This window comes from Trypanosoma melophagium (genome assembly GCF_022059095.1).
Source record: "Trypanosoma melophagium isolate St. Kilda chromosome Unknown ctg19segment0, whole genome shotgun sequence".
Taxonomy (NCBI): Eukaryota; Euglenozoa; class Kinetoplastea; order Trypanosomatida; family Trypanosomatidae; genus Trypanosoma; species Trypanosoma melophagium.
The window spans coordinates 46,901-63,651 of record NW_027125148.1 but is presented as its reverse complement, the minus strand read 5'-3'; the positions used below and the strand labels follow the sequence as shown (position 1 = coordinate 63,651).

General features: G+C 41.8%; 8 protein-coding genes across 8 annotated transcripts; all 8 read left to right on the top strand.

Annotated features, from left to right (window-relative positions):
* Positions 1–17: 17 nt before the first annotated feature.
* LSM04_001154 (uncharacterized protein) lies at positions 18–413 on the top strand (the record flags this gene model as incomplete). The annotated part of the gene is made up of 1 exon (XM_067337658.1): positions 18–413. The coding sequence occupies one exon, from the start codon at positions 18–20 to the stop codon at positions 411–413; it is 396 nt and encodes a 131-aa protein (XP_067192819.1).
* Positions 414–1,022: 609 nt separating this feature from the next.
* On the top strand, positions 1,023–5,402 carry LSM04_007217 (uncharacterized protein; the record flags this gene model as incomplete). The annotated part of the gene is made up of 1 exon (XM_067337657.1): positions 1,023–5,402. One exon carries the CDS (start codon positions 1,023–1,025, stop codon positions 5,400–5,402), a length of 4,380 nt encoding a protein of 1,459 aa, XP_067192929.1.
* Positions 5,403–5,838: 436 nt separating this feature from the next.
* On the top strand, positions 5,839–6,408 carry LSM04_002199 (uncharacterized protein; the record flags this gene model as incomplete). The annotated part of the gene is made up of 1 exon (XM_067337656.1): positions 5,839–6,408. One exon carries the CDS (start codon positions 5,839–5,841, stop codon positions 6,406–6,408), a length of 570 nt encoding a protein of 189 aa, XP_067192833.1.
* Positions 6,409–6,870: 462 nt separating this feature from the next.
* On the top strand, positions 6,871–10,095 carry LSM04_008083 (CFA20 domain; the record flags this gene model as incomplete). The annotated part of the gene is made up of 1 exon (XM_067337654.1): positions 6,871–10,095. One exon carries the CDS (start codon positions 6,871–6,873, stop codon positions 10,093–10,095), a length of 3,225 nt encoding a protein of 1,074 aa, XP_067192951.1.
* An 870-nt stretch (positions 10,096–10,965) lies between these two features.
* On the top strand, positions 10,966–11,631 carry LSM04_006819 (LSM domain; the record flags this gene model as incomplete). The annotated part of the gene is made up of 1 exon (XM_067337653.1): positions 10,966–11,631. The coding sequence occupies one exon, from the start codon at positions 10,966–10,968 to the stop codon at positions 11,629–11,631; it is 666 nt and encodes a 221-aa protein (XP_067192924.1).
* A 429-nt stretch (positions 11,632–12,060) lies between these two features.
* On the top strand, positions 12,061–13,380 carry LSM04_002070 (uncharacterized protein; the record flags this gene model as incomplete). Its single annotated transcript, XM_067337652.1, has 1 exon — positions 12,061–13,380. One exon carries the CDS (start codon positions 12,061–12,063, stop codon positions 13,378–13,380), a length of 1,320 nt encoding a protein of 439 aa, XP_067192831.1.
* Positions 13,381–13,832: 452 nt separating this feature from the next.
* LSM04_007028 (Histone H2A/H2B/H3) lies at positions 13,833–14,369 on the top strand (the record flags this gene model as incomplete). Its single annotated transcript, XM_067337651.1, has 1 exon — positions 13,833–14,369. One exon carries the CDS (start codon positions 13,833–13,835, stop codon positions 14,367–14,369), a length of 537 nt encoding a protein of 178 aa, XP_067192927.1.
* A 1,242-nt stretch (positions 14,370–15,611) lies between these two features.
* Positions 15,612–16,415, top strand: LSM04_009694 (uncharacterized protein; the record flags this gene model as incomplete). The annotated part of the gene is made up of 1 exon (XM_067337650.1): positions 15,612–16,415. One exon carries the CDS (start codon positions 15,612–15,614, stop codon positions 16,413–16,415), a length of 804 nt encoding a protein of 267 aa, XP_067192984.1.
* Positions 16,416–16,751: the final 336 nt, after the last annotated feature.

Genomic DNA, 16,751 nt, shown 5'->3' with positions numbered 1-16,751 from the left:
TCATTAACTACAAGAGAATGACACACAAGCTCCTTCCTGCAGTATTAATTCTTATTATTTTTATTCAAACCGTCAGTGGAGCTCTCAGAGTGGGCCGAGCTCCAGACGGCGCCTACTGCGGCAATTACTCCCATGGTTTGGTGACTGGACGTATCAGTCTTGGCAGTTTACCGGACACCTTTGATATCAAACTCAACGTTTTTGGGGGGGATTATTATTGCCAAAATGAAAGGTACAAGTATGATGAGAAGACCAACACGATGACCGTTCCAGACTCAAACAATCCCAATGACTGCCTTGGAAAAATGCTGGTGCAAAATAAACTAACCCTCACTGTGCAGTACTTCCCGAAGGAAGACGCACTAGAGTTAAATTTGGGTATCGCCAAGATCCTTCTCACGCAGTGCGGATAGAAAATATTAGAAGTACACCAATGCAATCTTGGCAAAGGGCAAAAAAAAAAAGAAAAAAAATGCTGTTTATAAAAGAAAAGTTCTGGGGAAAAGTTTTTGTACGGCCTGTGGTAAAAAAAGGAGTGTGAATATTGAAATCTCGAAACAAAAAAAGTAGTGAAATCGGAATTGTCATTGGCCATATGAGTATATTTTATCTTTCTGTTCATCAATCCTGAACATCTTTTTTTACTTTAGTCTTGTTTTTGTTCTGCGAAAAAAAAAAGAGGTATGAAATCTTTTTCACAAGTGTCAGTTCATGTGCGGAGCTATGCGATGAAAATTACCAAGAAAAATACAGGCACCTCCCATTAAGATACCCCTTTATATATATATATATATATATATATTGGTTTCCTGCGTCACTTGTTCCCCTTTGCTCTATTGCTATCTATCGTTTTCTTCTTTCTTGCCGGTTTCCGTAAACTTAAAAAAAAGAAAATAAGAAGAGGAAAAGGTTGCTTCTGGATTTCTCTAAGCCTGGCGTAGCCTCGGTAACGGGGAAAAAAGCCATTAAAAGCAGAAAAAAAGAAAAAACAATAACAACAACAAACATAGTATTCATTCTTAATGTCTTCAGCAGTTCCTTTGGGGGCTAAAATTGCCAGAAATCGTCAACTAAAGCTAATTGCCGCCCAAAGTCGTCATTTAGCCGCACGTTTTGCTGGTATTTTTGGTGCTGCTGATGTTCGAACTACTCGCATTAACAATCGTCATTTTGAAAGTACTGTTTACTATTCTCTTAGTGAGTTATGTACACTACGTCTGGCCTCTGCCATTGCAGAGAGTCCGAGAGAGGCAGTAGAGCGAGTGTATGGGGTGGCTTTATCGTTATTAAACTCCGCATCAGATCTGCGTCATATGTTGCAAGCAGCGGACTCCAATGTGTTTACGGAGCTTAATTCAACGCTTCGTAGCATGGACGCTAAAGCCGTAGTGCATCTCCTTCGCAAACCTGATGATCCTAGAATTAGTAGTGCGGAAACGTCAGAGTCATCAAAATTCTTAGCTACCGTTACGGCTGAACTTCCGTTAACAGATAGTGAGGATGCTGAGGTACTGGAAGGAAGAATAAATGATGGTATAAGAAGTGATGTTGCAATATCTCGTGGTAGTGGAATGTGTCCGCGTGATGCAATTAAAATGGGATTGGCATTAGCATTAGCAGAACTAGATGCATATGCAGTGAATGAGCTCCGTTGTAGAGAAACTGAAGCATGTTGTTTTTTGGAAAGTGTTCATCGTAATACATATCGTCATGACCGGGGAGGCACTATCTTATCAGTTTTTCTTTCCCATTCACTTAGTAACAGTATGGAAGGAATGTGGTGGCAACCACTTTTCACGGACACAGATGCTGGAAAAGTAGAAGTGTCAAACGAGAAGCAGTTTGGTACACTCACTGTTAATGTTGTTGATACCATAGGTAATAATGTGGAACTGCCACTTCCACTCTTTTTGCCTCCGTTAGCATTTCAACGTATATTGGTAAGAAATGATGATGGTAGCGTGCGGTTGAATTATGGATCAGGACTTCTTTGGCCTGATTACTATGTTGTCAGTACAATCCTTATACAGCTTTGCACCCTCTTAAATGCATGCATCACTGTTAGTGACAAATGCAAACCTATAATGCCAGATGTAGCGACTCTACAAGGTATTTCTTTTTCATCTATTCGAAAATTTTTTGACACACATAACTCGTTACCGAGTTTTCTACCACACTCTGTTGAAAGGGGTTTATTTCTTCTTAACAACCTTGTTGCTTCTCATTGTGTGAAATTAACTGAAAGTGAAAACACTATTGAAAGTGATATACCTCTGATACATTTGGAGTTTGTATCATCTGCAATAAAAGGATCGATACAAGAGTTTACTGCGAAGCTTAAAATAATTCAATCAAAAGATAATAAAACTTCTAAGACTTGCCTTAATTTCGTTAACCATGTGGTCTCTCTTGCGAATAAAGTACCAATAAAACGAAGAGATGAACTTCATCAGGGACATGATATCAGACACGGTTTATTGGTGGGTATTTGGAAACGTCTCGCAGCGGCTTCTTTAACTGCTACAGATAATGACCGCTTCTATCAGGACCTTTTTACATGGTCTACACCCGTCTCATTATACAATAATAATAATAATAATAATAATAATAATAATAATAATAATAATAATAATAATAATAATAATAATAATAATCACTTAGACCAGCGGAAACAACAACAAGAACAACAATGTTATGAGCAAGAAGGAAAAAGATTTATTAGTTGCTTAGGACAACTTTTTGCTACAGACGCACAAGTGATAGAATTGTCATCTGCTGGAGGGAGTCTACCAAATATGCTCACACTCACATCAACCTCATTAGGTGTACAAGAGCTGCCGCTCTGTCATGTATTGGGAAACCTACAAGAGTCATGCAAATGTCTTTTTTATGAAACCCCATCACAAACGTTATCGGTGATGGAGGATGAGACGAATAGTGACCCACAACGGTCGGTATTGTATGCAGCACAACAGCGGGAGAAGGAACAATCATCCTACTATTGTCCTGATATTATTCTTATGATTCAGGAAATGCGGCAGAAGTTACACTTATCACAGAAATCTTTCCCCACGTTGGAGTTCTTTCAAAGGGCAACACACAACGTCCCACAACGAGTTCAAGATCTTGCAATGGGTCGTTATGGTGATGTTCCTGTTTACACCCGTGTTGTGGCCCACTGGGGACCAAATCTTCGTGTAGAAGCGGAGTGTGGCCCAAAGAATGCAAATGATACATCTGGAATCTTTAGCCCTGACCCAAATCATATACAAGAACAAAAAGAACAACAAGATCTGAAAGGACCACTACGAATTCTTTTGACGGTTATATGTAGCATGTATAAGCGTGTGTTTCCATACCGTACTTCATTTCCACTTATTCCTATTAATTCACCTAGTACACGTCGTGCTATTGATTTCCTTTTGTATTCATGGTTCATGGCTTCGCCACAAATTCGCTGTTTTGAAATCAACACACGTGCGGCAAGATTGAAAGCAGTTGCTAAAGCTACCACAAGTGGCTCTCCGGAGGTTGCTGAAAAAACGTTATTGAATTCTGTTGACGATTACATTATACGTGCTATGCTTTTCTACGACTTTTGTGGACAACGAGTACTTTTTGCCGAAACACATGCATCCACTGTACGAGATGCTATAATACGCGTAAATAAACTTGCAGTTTCTCTCAATATTCCATCACAGGACTCTTTTTCATTTCGGCCTAAAATACATCACAGCACTCGTAGCTTCAAGTCACCGATTTGGGACTTTGAATCTGAAGTGTCTATGCTTTTAGGAGGATTGGGGGATATAACACACTCACAAACTCGTATATGCTTTGCAGGCGTAGATAACTTGGCATTATCCTCATATGTGGAGGGAGTCATTGAAGTTCAAGTACTTTCTCACAAGATTCGATGTTCCGCTGCTGTTACAAAGGAACGTGGTGTAATTCCAGCTCTTACGCTTGCATGTCGAAAGGCATTGCGTTACGCTGGCAGTATGTCTATGGAATCTGATACTACTTGTGAAGAAGATACATCAACAGAAGCCAAGCTACGTTGTGCCGCCAATGCCTCATTATTACTTCCACGTGATGATTTTCCTCTCTACTCTTCCCGTTTTTATACACCTGCGAACCTGCTAGGTGAAGTCTTACAAGGTGTATCAGGAAAGTATTACTGTGAATACACCTTTGACGTTCACACACGTGAAGTTCTTTGTCTACTGTACGTAATAGCACTAGCGGGTTACAAAAACGCCGCACCCGAACCCGTTCCATTTCCACTTGGTGTGGGTCGTGGGAGAAACAAGAAGATGGCGTGGAATGCCGCAGCGTTATATGCATTACGGACTAATTTTCCAGACGTTCTTCGTCAGGTGGAATGTCACAAAAGCCTCTGTGAACTAATGCGTCGTCCTGATATTTTATCGCGTTTGAATTGTCATGAAGGTTTCACAATTGCGGTAAAACAGAATTCACACATTGACAGTGCTGTTAGTGATGATGGCTTTCAGTGTACAATAGTTCCTAGGAATAAGGCAACAACAGATGGTAAGGATCCAAATGATACAGTTACCAAAAGTCTTATTGCGTATCATGCTTATTCTGCAGTGGAGGCTTATATTGGTGCAGCGGATGCGTTGTTAAATCTTATAAAGCAACAAAGGTTCCAATATGAAAAAGGAGACACAAATAACATTGCCTTTTCCCAGTGGGACCCTACTGTTAACTATGGTAAAAGTTTATGGCACGCTTGCTGTGGTGCACTGAGTGTCGCATTCGCTGGTAAGGTTTTTCTGAGATTTGAAGGAGGTAGAGAATATGGTAATATAACTGAGAGTGCACGACCTATGCAAGTACAACTTGTAGTACGAACATGGACTCCTGTTGATAAGCGTGCAGTGGATACATCTTTAGTTTTATTGCATGGGGGGCGTATTCGTGGTTATAGCGGTCTTATTGGGTCTATTAATGATAGTGGAAAAACGGGAGAGCAGTTACTTTTTGCATCGACCCGTCTTCTCGCAGAAGCCATTGGAAAGTACACGGATCATCGTACCAGAAGTGAACTTCACCAAGTTCTCACACTGTTACAGCGATTAAATGAGGATGAACAACGCTGTGGTCGCCTTAACGTAAAACGACGCTTGGAGTCATGCGTTGAATTAACACTTGGATGTCAATGTCGTGTAGTCGTTCGCCAAGGTACTACAGGTGTAAAATCAGTAGCAGAAATAGGTGTTTGGCTACCAGGAAGATCAAGAAGCACACGAATGCCTATTGTTCTTTCTGCCTACAGTGCGGGCAGCATGGAAGAGGCTCTGTTGGGTCTACAGAGCAACGTCCTAAGGGTAATGGAACCGCTTTGGACTACTATGTTGCAATCATGTACGGTGTAAAAAAAAAGGGGGGGGGGGTCTATGGTGTCTTTTTATCTAGTCTCTTTTTTTCATTCATACTATTGTTGTGATGATGGATTAAAAAAATGAGGATAATGACTGTGACGATGATGAGTTATACACCCTTTGTAGCACGCAGAGATGTTTTGTGGCGTGTCTCTTTTCCCTCCATCTCCGTACCTTGTCGCTAATATATATATATATATATATATATATATATATATATCCTTTTCCTTTTTACTACCAATTATCGCACGTATCCTTTTCCCTATTATTATTATTATTATTATTATTATTATTATTATTATTATTATTATTATTATTATTATTATTATTATTATTATTAAAGTGTTTCCTATTTTCTTCCTCCGTGAGGAACAAGAAGTAAACAAACAAAAAAGGAACAAAACAAACGTCATACGGAAGTGCCATCCAAATGGATACGGGACGTACGATGGGTGAATCGTCTGTATTCATTGTACTCTTCGCGCCCACCAGCGGTGGTGTGCGGCGGCGGCGGCGGTGGATGAGTGGAAGACTTTACGTTGGATTCAACCGGGCAACACTGGTGGAGGATATTACACGAAAGTCAGTGTGTGTAGCGTCGGGAACAGGAATTCGCCCCAATACTGTATTCGCCATGATGCAAGTAGCAGAGAATGGAGCAGCTTGGCAGAGTGGAACAGAGCTTACAATTGAACGATACGCCGTGCAGATTGAGGATATCGTACACTTACATCTAATGCCATACGCAACATGCTGCAGTGATACAGAGGAAGGTGCAAATACTATATATGAAGGGGAAACATCAGCAGCTGGTGTTGTTGGTGTTGGTGTTGATGTTAGTGGTTGTGGAGCTGCCTTTGAAACACCAGGTCCACACTCTATGACGAAGGTATCTGCAGAGGTGAGGAGTGATAAGGTAGTGGGTGAGCCGCTGCGGAGGCGATCAAGAAGTCAACTCATTCAGGAACTGCAGGAGTCATATCCACATTTCTTTTCTTGAAATATTTGTTTGATTTTTTTTTTTCTTTTACCTCACATTGCATGATCATACATACACAGCCACATTTATTCTTTCATATATATATATATATATATATATATATATATATTGTGTTTCTATTTGTTTTTTCTTTTTGTGTCGCACATATATTTTCACAGACGTCTTATTTATGATCCGATTTAATGCGTTATGGGGCAAATTAAATACTTGGTGTTTTTCCGTTTTTCGCCTTCTTTTATTTAATTACATATTAAATTTTCCATTTTTCTATATAATTTATTTCTTCGTACTTTCTTTTCCGTATTATATTTGTATTACAGTGGTCCAGAAGCTAGTGTGTGCTCTTTACCTTGAACAAACCACAGAAACCAGAAGAAAGGGGGAAAAGAAAATCAAATAAAAAGGGAAAGGAAAAGAAAAGAAACAGAAAGACGAAAGAAAACAAAGAGAAAGAAAAAAAAAATGAACTCGTCATCTTTTCTCAGAAGTCCCAAAGAGGATAGTGTTCCGTCGTATGTACTTTATAGTCCACAAGGCTCAAAACCACTGGCAGGCTTAGTTGTTGAGGGTGGTACTGTTGGTCGATACTACGATAAGGCCACAAGGTCACAATTACTTCAGATCACGCCTTCTACACATGTGTCATTTTTGCGAAGTGTATCATGTCGCAGTGGTGGTAGTGTCAAAAGCAAAAACAACAATAATAGCGGTTTAACAACAGGGTCACAACGGGTCATCATTCTACAGCTCTTTTGTGAAGAAACCGTGCGAACAGCGTTTTCTCTCACGATTGAGTTATTACTACAAGATAAAATGGGGAGACGTCGTATTATATTTAGTAATAATTTCCACAAGTTCCAACATTGTGCCCAGCATGTTAAAGTTCCATTACGTTGTGCCTTACCAGGGATGTGGTTGAATCTTGTTTTCGATGTCCCCCACATCCACGCCGTCTTATACGGTGAGACCGGTGGACGTTTGTCTGTGGCCGAATTAAGTGACTCCCGTCGTCTCCTCTCCGTGACGGTTAGTTCCAATTGTATTTGCCGTGTACGACGTGTTCTTGGTATGCCGCAGTTACCACCCATGTTATTAGAAGTCAACATGTCCGCATCCGTGCAGGCGGCGGCGGCGGCTGAGTGGCCAATGTCACTGCAATTACCGGAGGAAGTGCCGGTGAGTTATTATGTGATTCGCACCGGAGAGGAGGAGTTTCTGCGATATCCACTTGTGAGTACGCAGACGAACACACAAACACAACCTGCGGAAAGTTTTACTTCTCCCTATAAAGAAGTACTGCAGACGAACCGCCGTCCAGCCTCGCGTCCGCCCTCGGCGGTGCAAAGTACACGAACAGCGAGGACCGTTGACGTCTCCACCGCCCCATTCTCGTCGGTTGTTTCTGAAAGTACAACAGGACCTTTAGAGGGTGTTGTGGGCGGGATACAGCAGTCTTCGCAGGAACAGGAACTGGAAAGGACGTGCTTGAATGCGGGAACCTCAACACGGGATCTTTTCACCGTCTCGCCAAATGGGTCTACTAGGATAGCTGCGATACAACCACAACAACCACAACAATATCAACACCATCATCAACGTCGTCAAGAAGAGCAATTAGGTTGTGCTTCTAGACTAGCGAGGCGATTAAAGGGCGTACATGAGGAGAGAACACCGGTGTCGTCTCCCTGCGTTTCTGCCAAACGCCATGTTGGAGTACAAACAGTAAAGACTCTCTTTGAAGAGCCACGTGTTAATGCAGGATTGGTTTCCTCACTCACAAAAGGAAAGGCGAAAGGGCAACATAGAGAGTCCGTGCGTACAACTGATATTGAGTGTATTATATTAGATGAGGAGGTTTCTCCCCTTATAGAGAGTTGTAACGGGGAAAGTGAGACTGCGGCACAAGTAATATCAGCACGTGCCACACCACAACACCAAAAGACACCAGTTGGACAGTCGCATCTTGAAAGTAGACACAAAGAGAAAGTGATGACAAATAAAGTAACAGAATCACTTGTAGTGGAGGATTCTCTTTCTATAGATTCAAACTCGCATATACCTTCTCATTCTAGCTACCACCAAACATTGGATATGATGCGGGAACGTGTTAAACGTATTCAAGCATTAATAGGTGATAGTACTGAGTATAAGAGTGGTCGTGATGTAGCACAAGGTTTACCTCCAAACAAAATATCTGGTGGGAATAGAGATGAGGAGATACATCGCGGTGGAACACCACACGTGCATCCGTCTTCTGATTATCCTTTAGTTCACCAGGATGGAGATGTACAACTTCAGCGACAACAACAACAACAACAACAGCTCTTATGTTCATCACCTCGATTCCCTAATTCCCACCTACAACGGGCCAATGGTGATTTATGTACTCCTCAATATACGGCGAGGGTACCTACGGAACGGCGATCCTCACCAGATGAGCTTGATCATACTTACACCGTAGCTCGTAACAGTAACAGGAACATTATCAATACTAATAAGAATAATGATGATATACAGGGAGATGAAGATGAAGATGAGGATGAAGATGGTTTTACGGTAAATGTCTGTCTCTCAGAAGAAGGGGAACGGCCGGCAGTTGTGGTTCCTGCAGAAGCCACTGCACTTGATAAGAAACCACCTGTACCACCATCTCGGCCTAATGCACATGCAGTGGACCGTCTCTGTTTTGACTCAACATTGTCTGATGAAATGCCAGTGGATCCCTCAATGCCTTGGTCCTCGCACCGAGCCACACAACGGGCCGAAGAAGACAGTCTGAGACTATCAGTTCCATCTTCACCTTCACCTGCTGCTGTTGCTGCTGCTGCTAATACTAGTTGTACTAGTCATGCTGGTTATACCGCTGCTCCAGTAGAGGAACAAAGATTGAGGTTTGTGGCACGCCGGGGTCGTCTGGGAGAACACACGGAGACATTCTTACCACCATCGCCACCGCCACCACCCCAGACACAACAGCAAGAAAAAGAAAAAGAACAAAAGGAACAGCAACATCAACAACAGTACAGGCCTTATTCTGGGATAAAGGTTCTTGCTACTGAACCACTAACACCTGGTGTACAGGAGTTACTAGGACGAACAACAACGACAAGTAACACACCATTGCATTCACGGGGTATGAGCCGCGGTGCCGAAGAGGATGAGAGTAGCGTTAGTACTTTGGATTACAGAAGGGCATCAGGGACTGGAGGAAAGGCCGTAATGGGCAGCGGTCAGTTCATTCGTGTGGGTAGTGCCCGCGCTGGTGATGAAGTTGATCCATTTCATTCATTACGCTTTGCATCATTGCCTCCACGTTCACCGACGCCACAGCGATACACCTCACAGTTATCTATGTCAGAAGCGCTATCATTTGATGATGGAAGTGCAAATCGAGTTGTCCCTTTATCTAATCATAGCGGTATCAATTTAATGCAGCAATGTAATGAAACTTTGATGCCTGTGGAAAATAAAGTGACGGCAACAAGAACTAGAGTAGAATCTACATGTAATATTTCATCTGAGAAATTATTGCCACCAAAAGATGTAGACGACACTAGGCAATTTGTGGAGGATCTTTCTGGACCTTTTGTATTTGATCCACTGCTTCAGTGCTGCCTGGACTTGCGTTCTAACACATACGTTGTTGCTCCTTCAGCTGAAGGGTACGCGCAAAAGGGTGCAGTGTAAACGCTTTTCTTTGTTATTTCTTTTTTTTTCTTTGTTCAGCCCTTATTTATTTATTTTCTCTCCTCTTTCTGGTGTATGTTATTGTTTTAGCTTTCATCCTGTTTGTGGTTCTTCTTTTCCGTTTGGGCACCCAAAAGAACGCATTAAAAAAAATTTTTATTCTGCCTTTGCTTGTTCTGTATGTGTCATTATCATTATCACCACCATTCGTCATTCCTTTTAGAGCTAACTTGACAATTCGCTATAAAGTGCGTAGTAGATTCTTTATGGAATATCTCACACTCTCTCAGTCTATATTTATATATCTAAATGTACATGTGCTGCTGTATATAAGGTGAGGTATTTCGGTCTTTATTGTTATTACCATGCATTTTCAGTATATATATGAAAACTTGCATCTGTAAATATATTATTTCGTTTATACATACAAGAATATAGAGAAATAGAAAAGGAAGGGATGACTAGAAGACGAGTGAATGGAAAAGAATAAAGAAACGAAGAAGAAGTGAAACCAAAAAGAGTATTCTGAGAGAAGAATCTTTTTTTTTCTTTTTCTTCTTCTTCTTCTTCTTCTTGGCTGAGACTCGAGACTGTTGAATGCTTCAATGATATTCTTTTGTTAGTTCTCTGTTTATGTGCGTGTGTGTGGGGAAATGACTTTTATTACTGTCTTGCTCTCTAACTCTCTCTCTCTCTCTATCATTTTCTCTTTCTTTTCATCTGTGTATATCCGTCTCTCACTCTCTCTCTCTTTCTGTACGTCTGTGTCTATGTGTATGTTCACCTGGCTCTTCTCTCTTCTCTCTCAATATTTTCTTCTTTTCGTAAGGTGGCGATCAGTACAAGAGGGTGTGCGTGTGTGTGCTTGGAATGTCTGCACAGATAACGCCACAGCAGGGTCCTCTACCCGCTGTGGTCATACAGCAGGCTCTCATGCAACAGCAGCAACAACAAGAACCATCAACACTACCGGTGTTGTTCCGCGTTGAGGTTGAAACACGACAAGGGTACGTGTATGAGGGGAAACTCATGGCGCTGGATGATGACTATAACATAAACCTCGCAGAGGCTACGTGTCGCCGTGAGCGGCTGTGTGATGTTGAACGGGCATTACTGCAGGCGAAGGGCTTTCCCACACCACTGGTGAGTCCAGCCACACGCCGGCGTTATATGGGATCTGTCTTTATTCGCAGTAGCAATTTGTTTATGCTGCGATTTCAACAAGGTGAGGAACCCACTCTTCCTTCTTCTTCTTATGCTAATATTACTACTGGTAATAGTAGTCATAGTTGTAGTACGAGTGCTGGTAATGGGGCCGCCACGTTAAGGTCAGCGTTTAAGTCTATGGCGTCTAAAGTAAAACGACAGATCAATATGGAACGACAGAAGAATCGCGTGGAGCGGCGACAACGCAAACACTTGGCGATAAAAACTTCACAGAAAGGTGCAATTAAAGATGGAGGCGGGAAACTCTCAAGTGTGAAAGAGAAGGTGAAATCTAAAAAGACGGGAAAAACACAATCGGCAGTATCATAACCTTCATCAAAGAGACATGCAAACACTGCTTGTATATGTGCAGTGTCTGTGATCATGGGGAGGGATACATTTATTGGAGTGTAACCTTTTCGAGTCTTGGAATTCTTTTCTCTGTTTGTGTTTTGGTTTTTTATTTTTCTATCTTTCTTTCTGTTTCTCTCTTTATTTCTTTATATTCTCTTCTTTTTTTCTTTTTTCTTTCTTTTCTTTTTGTTTTTGTTGCAGCTGTGCGAAAAGAAAGGTAACGAAGGACCAAAAAGACGGTTGGTGTGTCTTACATGAGGTGCTCCCGGGTCTGACGGCAGATGCTGAGTGTCTTCATTACAAAAAGAAAAGAATAGAGAAGGAAACAAACAAACAAAAACAAAAAAAGAAAGAAAAGAAGAAAAAAGAAGAAAATATAACGACAACATAACCGTGATAACCGTGATGGCTGTCCGCGCGTTGCTGCATCTTGCCCATAAGAGTCTTGTCTGTTCTGTCTGCTACAACCTTTTTCAACATCCTGTGTCATTTCCCTGCGGCCATGTTTTTTGCAAGTCATGTGCAGAACGCTGTGTTGATGAGAGACCACAGTGCCCGTTATGTAATCGTGCTGTTTCGAGTAAACGGGCAAGTACCCCACTTCCCACACTGGCTGCCCTAACTGCACTTGTACAAGATGTGGCACATTCACTGCGCTTACAGCATACTACTACTAATAATACTAATACTACTACTAGTCCTACTATTAATACAAATACAAATACCGATACTGGTAGTAGTACACCACCTCCGTTACTGCATTTGGGTGAGGCAGCAAGTACTGTCAAGATGACTGAAAACAGGTCAACTACAGCTTCTGTTGATGCTTCTGATATCGCCTGCTCTCCCACAAGCGGGGATGATGACAAGACGAAGACTACACCAGAGATCTCTCGATGTGGTAGTATGTCTAACACACAACTACTTCACACCCCACTTTTTCGACGTCGATTGACAACAGCAGAAGAACTCACATTGGATGGAGCAGAGACACAGCTTGTGCATTCGGCAGTTCCCACCCGAAGCACGGTTCATTCGTGCACAGCAGTGTGTCGATATAATATCAATAATATAGAGAGAACTCCTGAACACGGTGGATGTTGTGTGTTGTGCGGTTTGGACATTAAGAATCGTGTTCAGATGTATCGTTTTTTACGGCGGTTACTCAACACTGATCCTTCTTGTAACCGAGAGCATGTACGTCAGTTAAATGAGCTGGCGCTTGGTACTTGTTTGGGACCTATGTGGGATTTGCATGTACCCCAAATAACTAATATGTGTACTGAGGCTAGTGAAGATAGTATGGGAATTGATTCTGGACGGCGAAAACGATCTCGTGAAGAGAGAAATCAATTATCTACTACTACTACTACTACTACTACTACTACTACTACTACTACTACTACTACTACTACTACATTACCGTTGGAGATGCATCAGAGATGTCTGGAGTGGTGTTTGCTACATGATCACATCAAGGATGATGATACCACACTGCAACTGGTGATTTCAAACACTGTGTTACAAGAGTTGTCTGGAGTGGAGACAACTTCAATAACGATATGCTCTTTTTGTGCCAATAGTGGCATCTGTTTACTCCTATGTGGGTACTGTCAGCGCAAAGCGTATCACTATCCTTGTGCACTGCTGACTGGAGTTGACGTGTGCGACATTTCAGCTGGTGTCAGTAGGTTACTATGTGCGGAGTGTGCCAGAGAGCAATAACAACAGGAGAAAGAGGAGAGAAGGAATGAAGAAGACGAAGAGTGTCATTACATGTGTGTTGCGCATTCAAGTTCTTTTACTTATTTTCCAGCTATTATTTGGGATTTTTTGAAAGGTTATGAGAGTGATTTCTCTATTCTTCATAAACGTATGTTTATTTATCTATCTATATTAGGAAAGAGCTAGAGAGCGAGCGAGCGAGTGAGTGGTTCACATTACTGTTTCCTTAGACAAGGCTGTTTTTTTTTTCCTTCCTTTCCTTTTTCTTTCCTTTCTTTCTATAGAAAACCATCTGTTGAAGAAGCGGAGAAAGTCCACCCCCTCATTCCCCCTCCTATCCGGAGCAAATCCAGAAGCGCAATCCCCGGTTAAATCGCGTGGATCCCACAGTTCCTTTTACACCCTTCATTAACTCTCTAAACCCACCCATACGGATACAGACAGACGCCCACATGTCCCTCACCGGCGAGGACCCCCTGCAGCAGAACCCCATGATGGGGCCGGTCTCCGGCACGGCCGACCAGACAAGCATCGCGTCCGGCGGGAAACACGGGGGAAAGGCCGCCGCCGCACGCGGGAAGGGAAAGGGAAAGGGGAAAGGAAAACGCGGCGGCAAGACTGGCGGAAAGGCGGGAAGACGTGATAAGATGTCGCGGGCCGCCCGGGCCGATCTCAACTTCCCCGTTGGTCGCATTCACTCCCGGCTGAAGGATGGACTCAACCGCAAGCAGCGGTGTGGGGCTTCCGCCGCTATTTACTGCGCCGCACTGTTGGAGTACCTAACGTCCGAAGTTATTGAACTGGCGGGCGCAGCGGCGAAGTCGCACAAGACCGAACGTATTAAACCACGACATTTGCTGTTGGCTATTCGCGGAGATGAGGAATTGAACCAGATAGTGAACGCCACCATCGCCCGCGGTGGTGTCCTGCCGTTCGTGCACAAGAGTCTGGAGAAGAAGATCATCAAGAAGTCGAAACGTGCGGGATAAATGAGAAAGGGAAAGGGAAGAGAACCAAGAAACGAAAAAAAAAAAGAAAATGAAAAAAAGTACTACACGAAAGAAAAAAAAAGAGAAAAAAAGAAAATGAAAGGAAACAACAGAGGTACATGAAGAGCAGAGACAGTAAGTTTATGACGATTGAGTGTAATAACGAAAAGAAGGCGTCACAGAGGAATCCGTTGACATAGAGATAGCAGTAGTAGTAGTAGTAGTAGTAGTAGTAGTAGTATTAGCAAAAAACAGAGAAAACGAACAAAAAGAGAGACTGTTAGAAAATGTGAGTTCTAGCCTCTTTCTATTTGCTGATGATGATGATGCTATTGCTGCTGTTGCTGCGCATAAAAACAAGGGGGGAAAATAAACAAACAACGATGACGAACTCTTATTTTACTGTAATGCTTCTTCTTTACCAAATGATAGAGTCTTCAACACCTTCTACTTTCCCACTACTTTTTTTTTGGTTTTGCAGCATAAACGGCAGCTGGACTAATGGACCAAGAAAGGATACAAATACATCAATATGTACCAATACAGGGAAAAGACTGGAGCAATGCATACAAACTCACGGAGAGATAGATAGAGAAAGAAAGAAAGAGTGAGAGGAACGAAATAAGTATATATATATATAAGGTTTGACTCTCCAACTCTCTTGTCCTAATAGATACTGCAGTACTCACCTTTTTTTCTTTGCTTTTTTTTTCTGTTCTCCTTTGTTTCCTGTTGTCGCCACTGCCAAATTTCAAATGAAAAGGAAGCAGGTGCAGCTTTATAAAATGAGAACGAGGGAAAGAATAGAAGGTAATTGGCTACAGTAACTGCTGTATGCATTTTCCTTTTTTTCTTTTTTTCATTCTCTAGTAGGGCTGCATTATTTTATTGTTTTTTTCTTTTCTGTTTGACTCTTCTTAACATTGTCATATTCTTTTCTCTCTCACTTTTCTCTTTCTATCTCCATCTCTAACGGGACATTATACACTGTATGTATATTGTTCTTATTTTCGTATTTTACTTGGTAATCATATAGCGATAAGACGGTGGTATTTTGAGTAAAACTGGTGGTGCTGGTAGCAGCAGCATTAACGTCGAGGTATTTGTTTTTGCGCTGCTTTTATTTGATATTATTATTATTATTATTATTATTATTATTATTATTATTATTATTATTATTATTATTATTATTATTATTATTATTATTATTATTATTATTACTATTATTTATTAGTGTTTCAGATGCGGCGACTTGTTCCTTCTGCATCTGCCCTTGTTGCTTCACTGTTAGGCAACACACGACGTGAGATTCACGGCGATGTGCGTCATCACAACACGGACACGAATAACACTCGTATTCCGTGGGACTTCACTACTGCGAGTTATGAAGAGATCAACAATGTCATTCTCCCAAAATTTCCACGTAGTCGGCGAAAGAGTGCGGTGATTCCACTTCTGCATCTCGCCCAGCGACAGCAGGGCGGTTATATCCCAGTCACCGCTATGTATAAAATTGCCCGTATCTGCGAAGTACCACCAATGCAGGTGTTTGAGACTGTTACATTTTACTCCATGTTTAATCGACAACCGGTGGGGAAGTATCATATACAGTTTTGTGTTACCACACCGTGTATGCTGTGCGGCTGCGATGACCTTGTGCACCGCACAGAGGCTTACTTAAATGTCAAGATGCACGGTACAACAAAGGATGGTCTCATCACACTTGGTGAGATGGAGTGTCTTGGGGCGTGTGTGAATGCTCCAATGCTTGTTGTCAGCGATTACAGTCGTCCTCCACACTTTTCATACGACTTTGTGGAGGATCTCACGTGGGATGCGGTGAAACAACTCATTGAGTGTCTGCGTGAGGGACGACCATTCAAAGTAGGTCCACAACGTCCAGATCGTAAGTGTGCAAATCCGGCGGGTGGTAGAACATCACTTTTCTTAAAGGAACCTCCCAAACCGTATTGTAGAGATATTGACGCAAAACCTGCTCATGCTCCTGCTGCTGCTACTGGTGGTGGTGCTGGTGCTAAGAAATAGCCTGGTAAAAGAAAAAAAGGATCAGTTAGAGTATTGTTATTGGGATATGGGGAAATGAGAAATAGGGGGATAGGGATTATAAAAGGGTTTGGGCATATATATTATATATACATATGCATAGTGGTAAGTAAGGTCGGATTGTTTGCCTTTCCCAGGATCAGTAGTAGCTGTAATTGTGCAAGTTATTTCTTCAAGAAGCAAAGAATGAGAGTGTAAGAAGAAAGTTAAAAAAATAAACTTCTAGATTATATATATTTATATATATTATGTCTGATAAGTACTCGTGTAGTGAATCCGTAACTAGGCAAGGTTCAAGATTTTTTTTTCTGTGTTTCT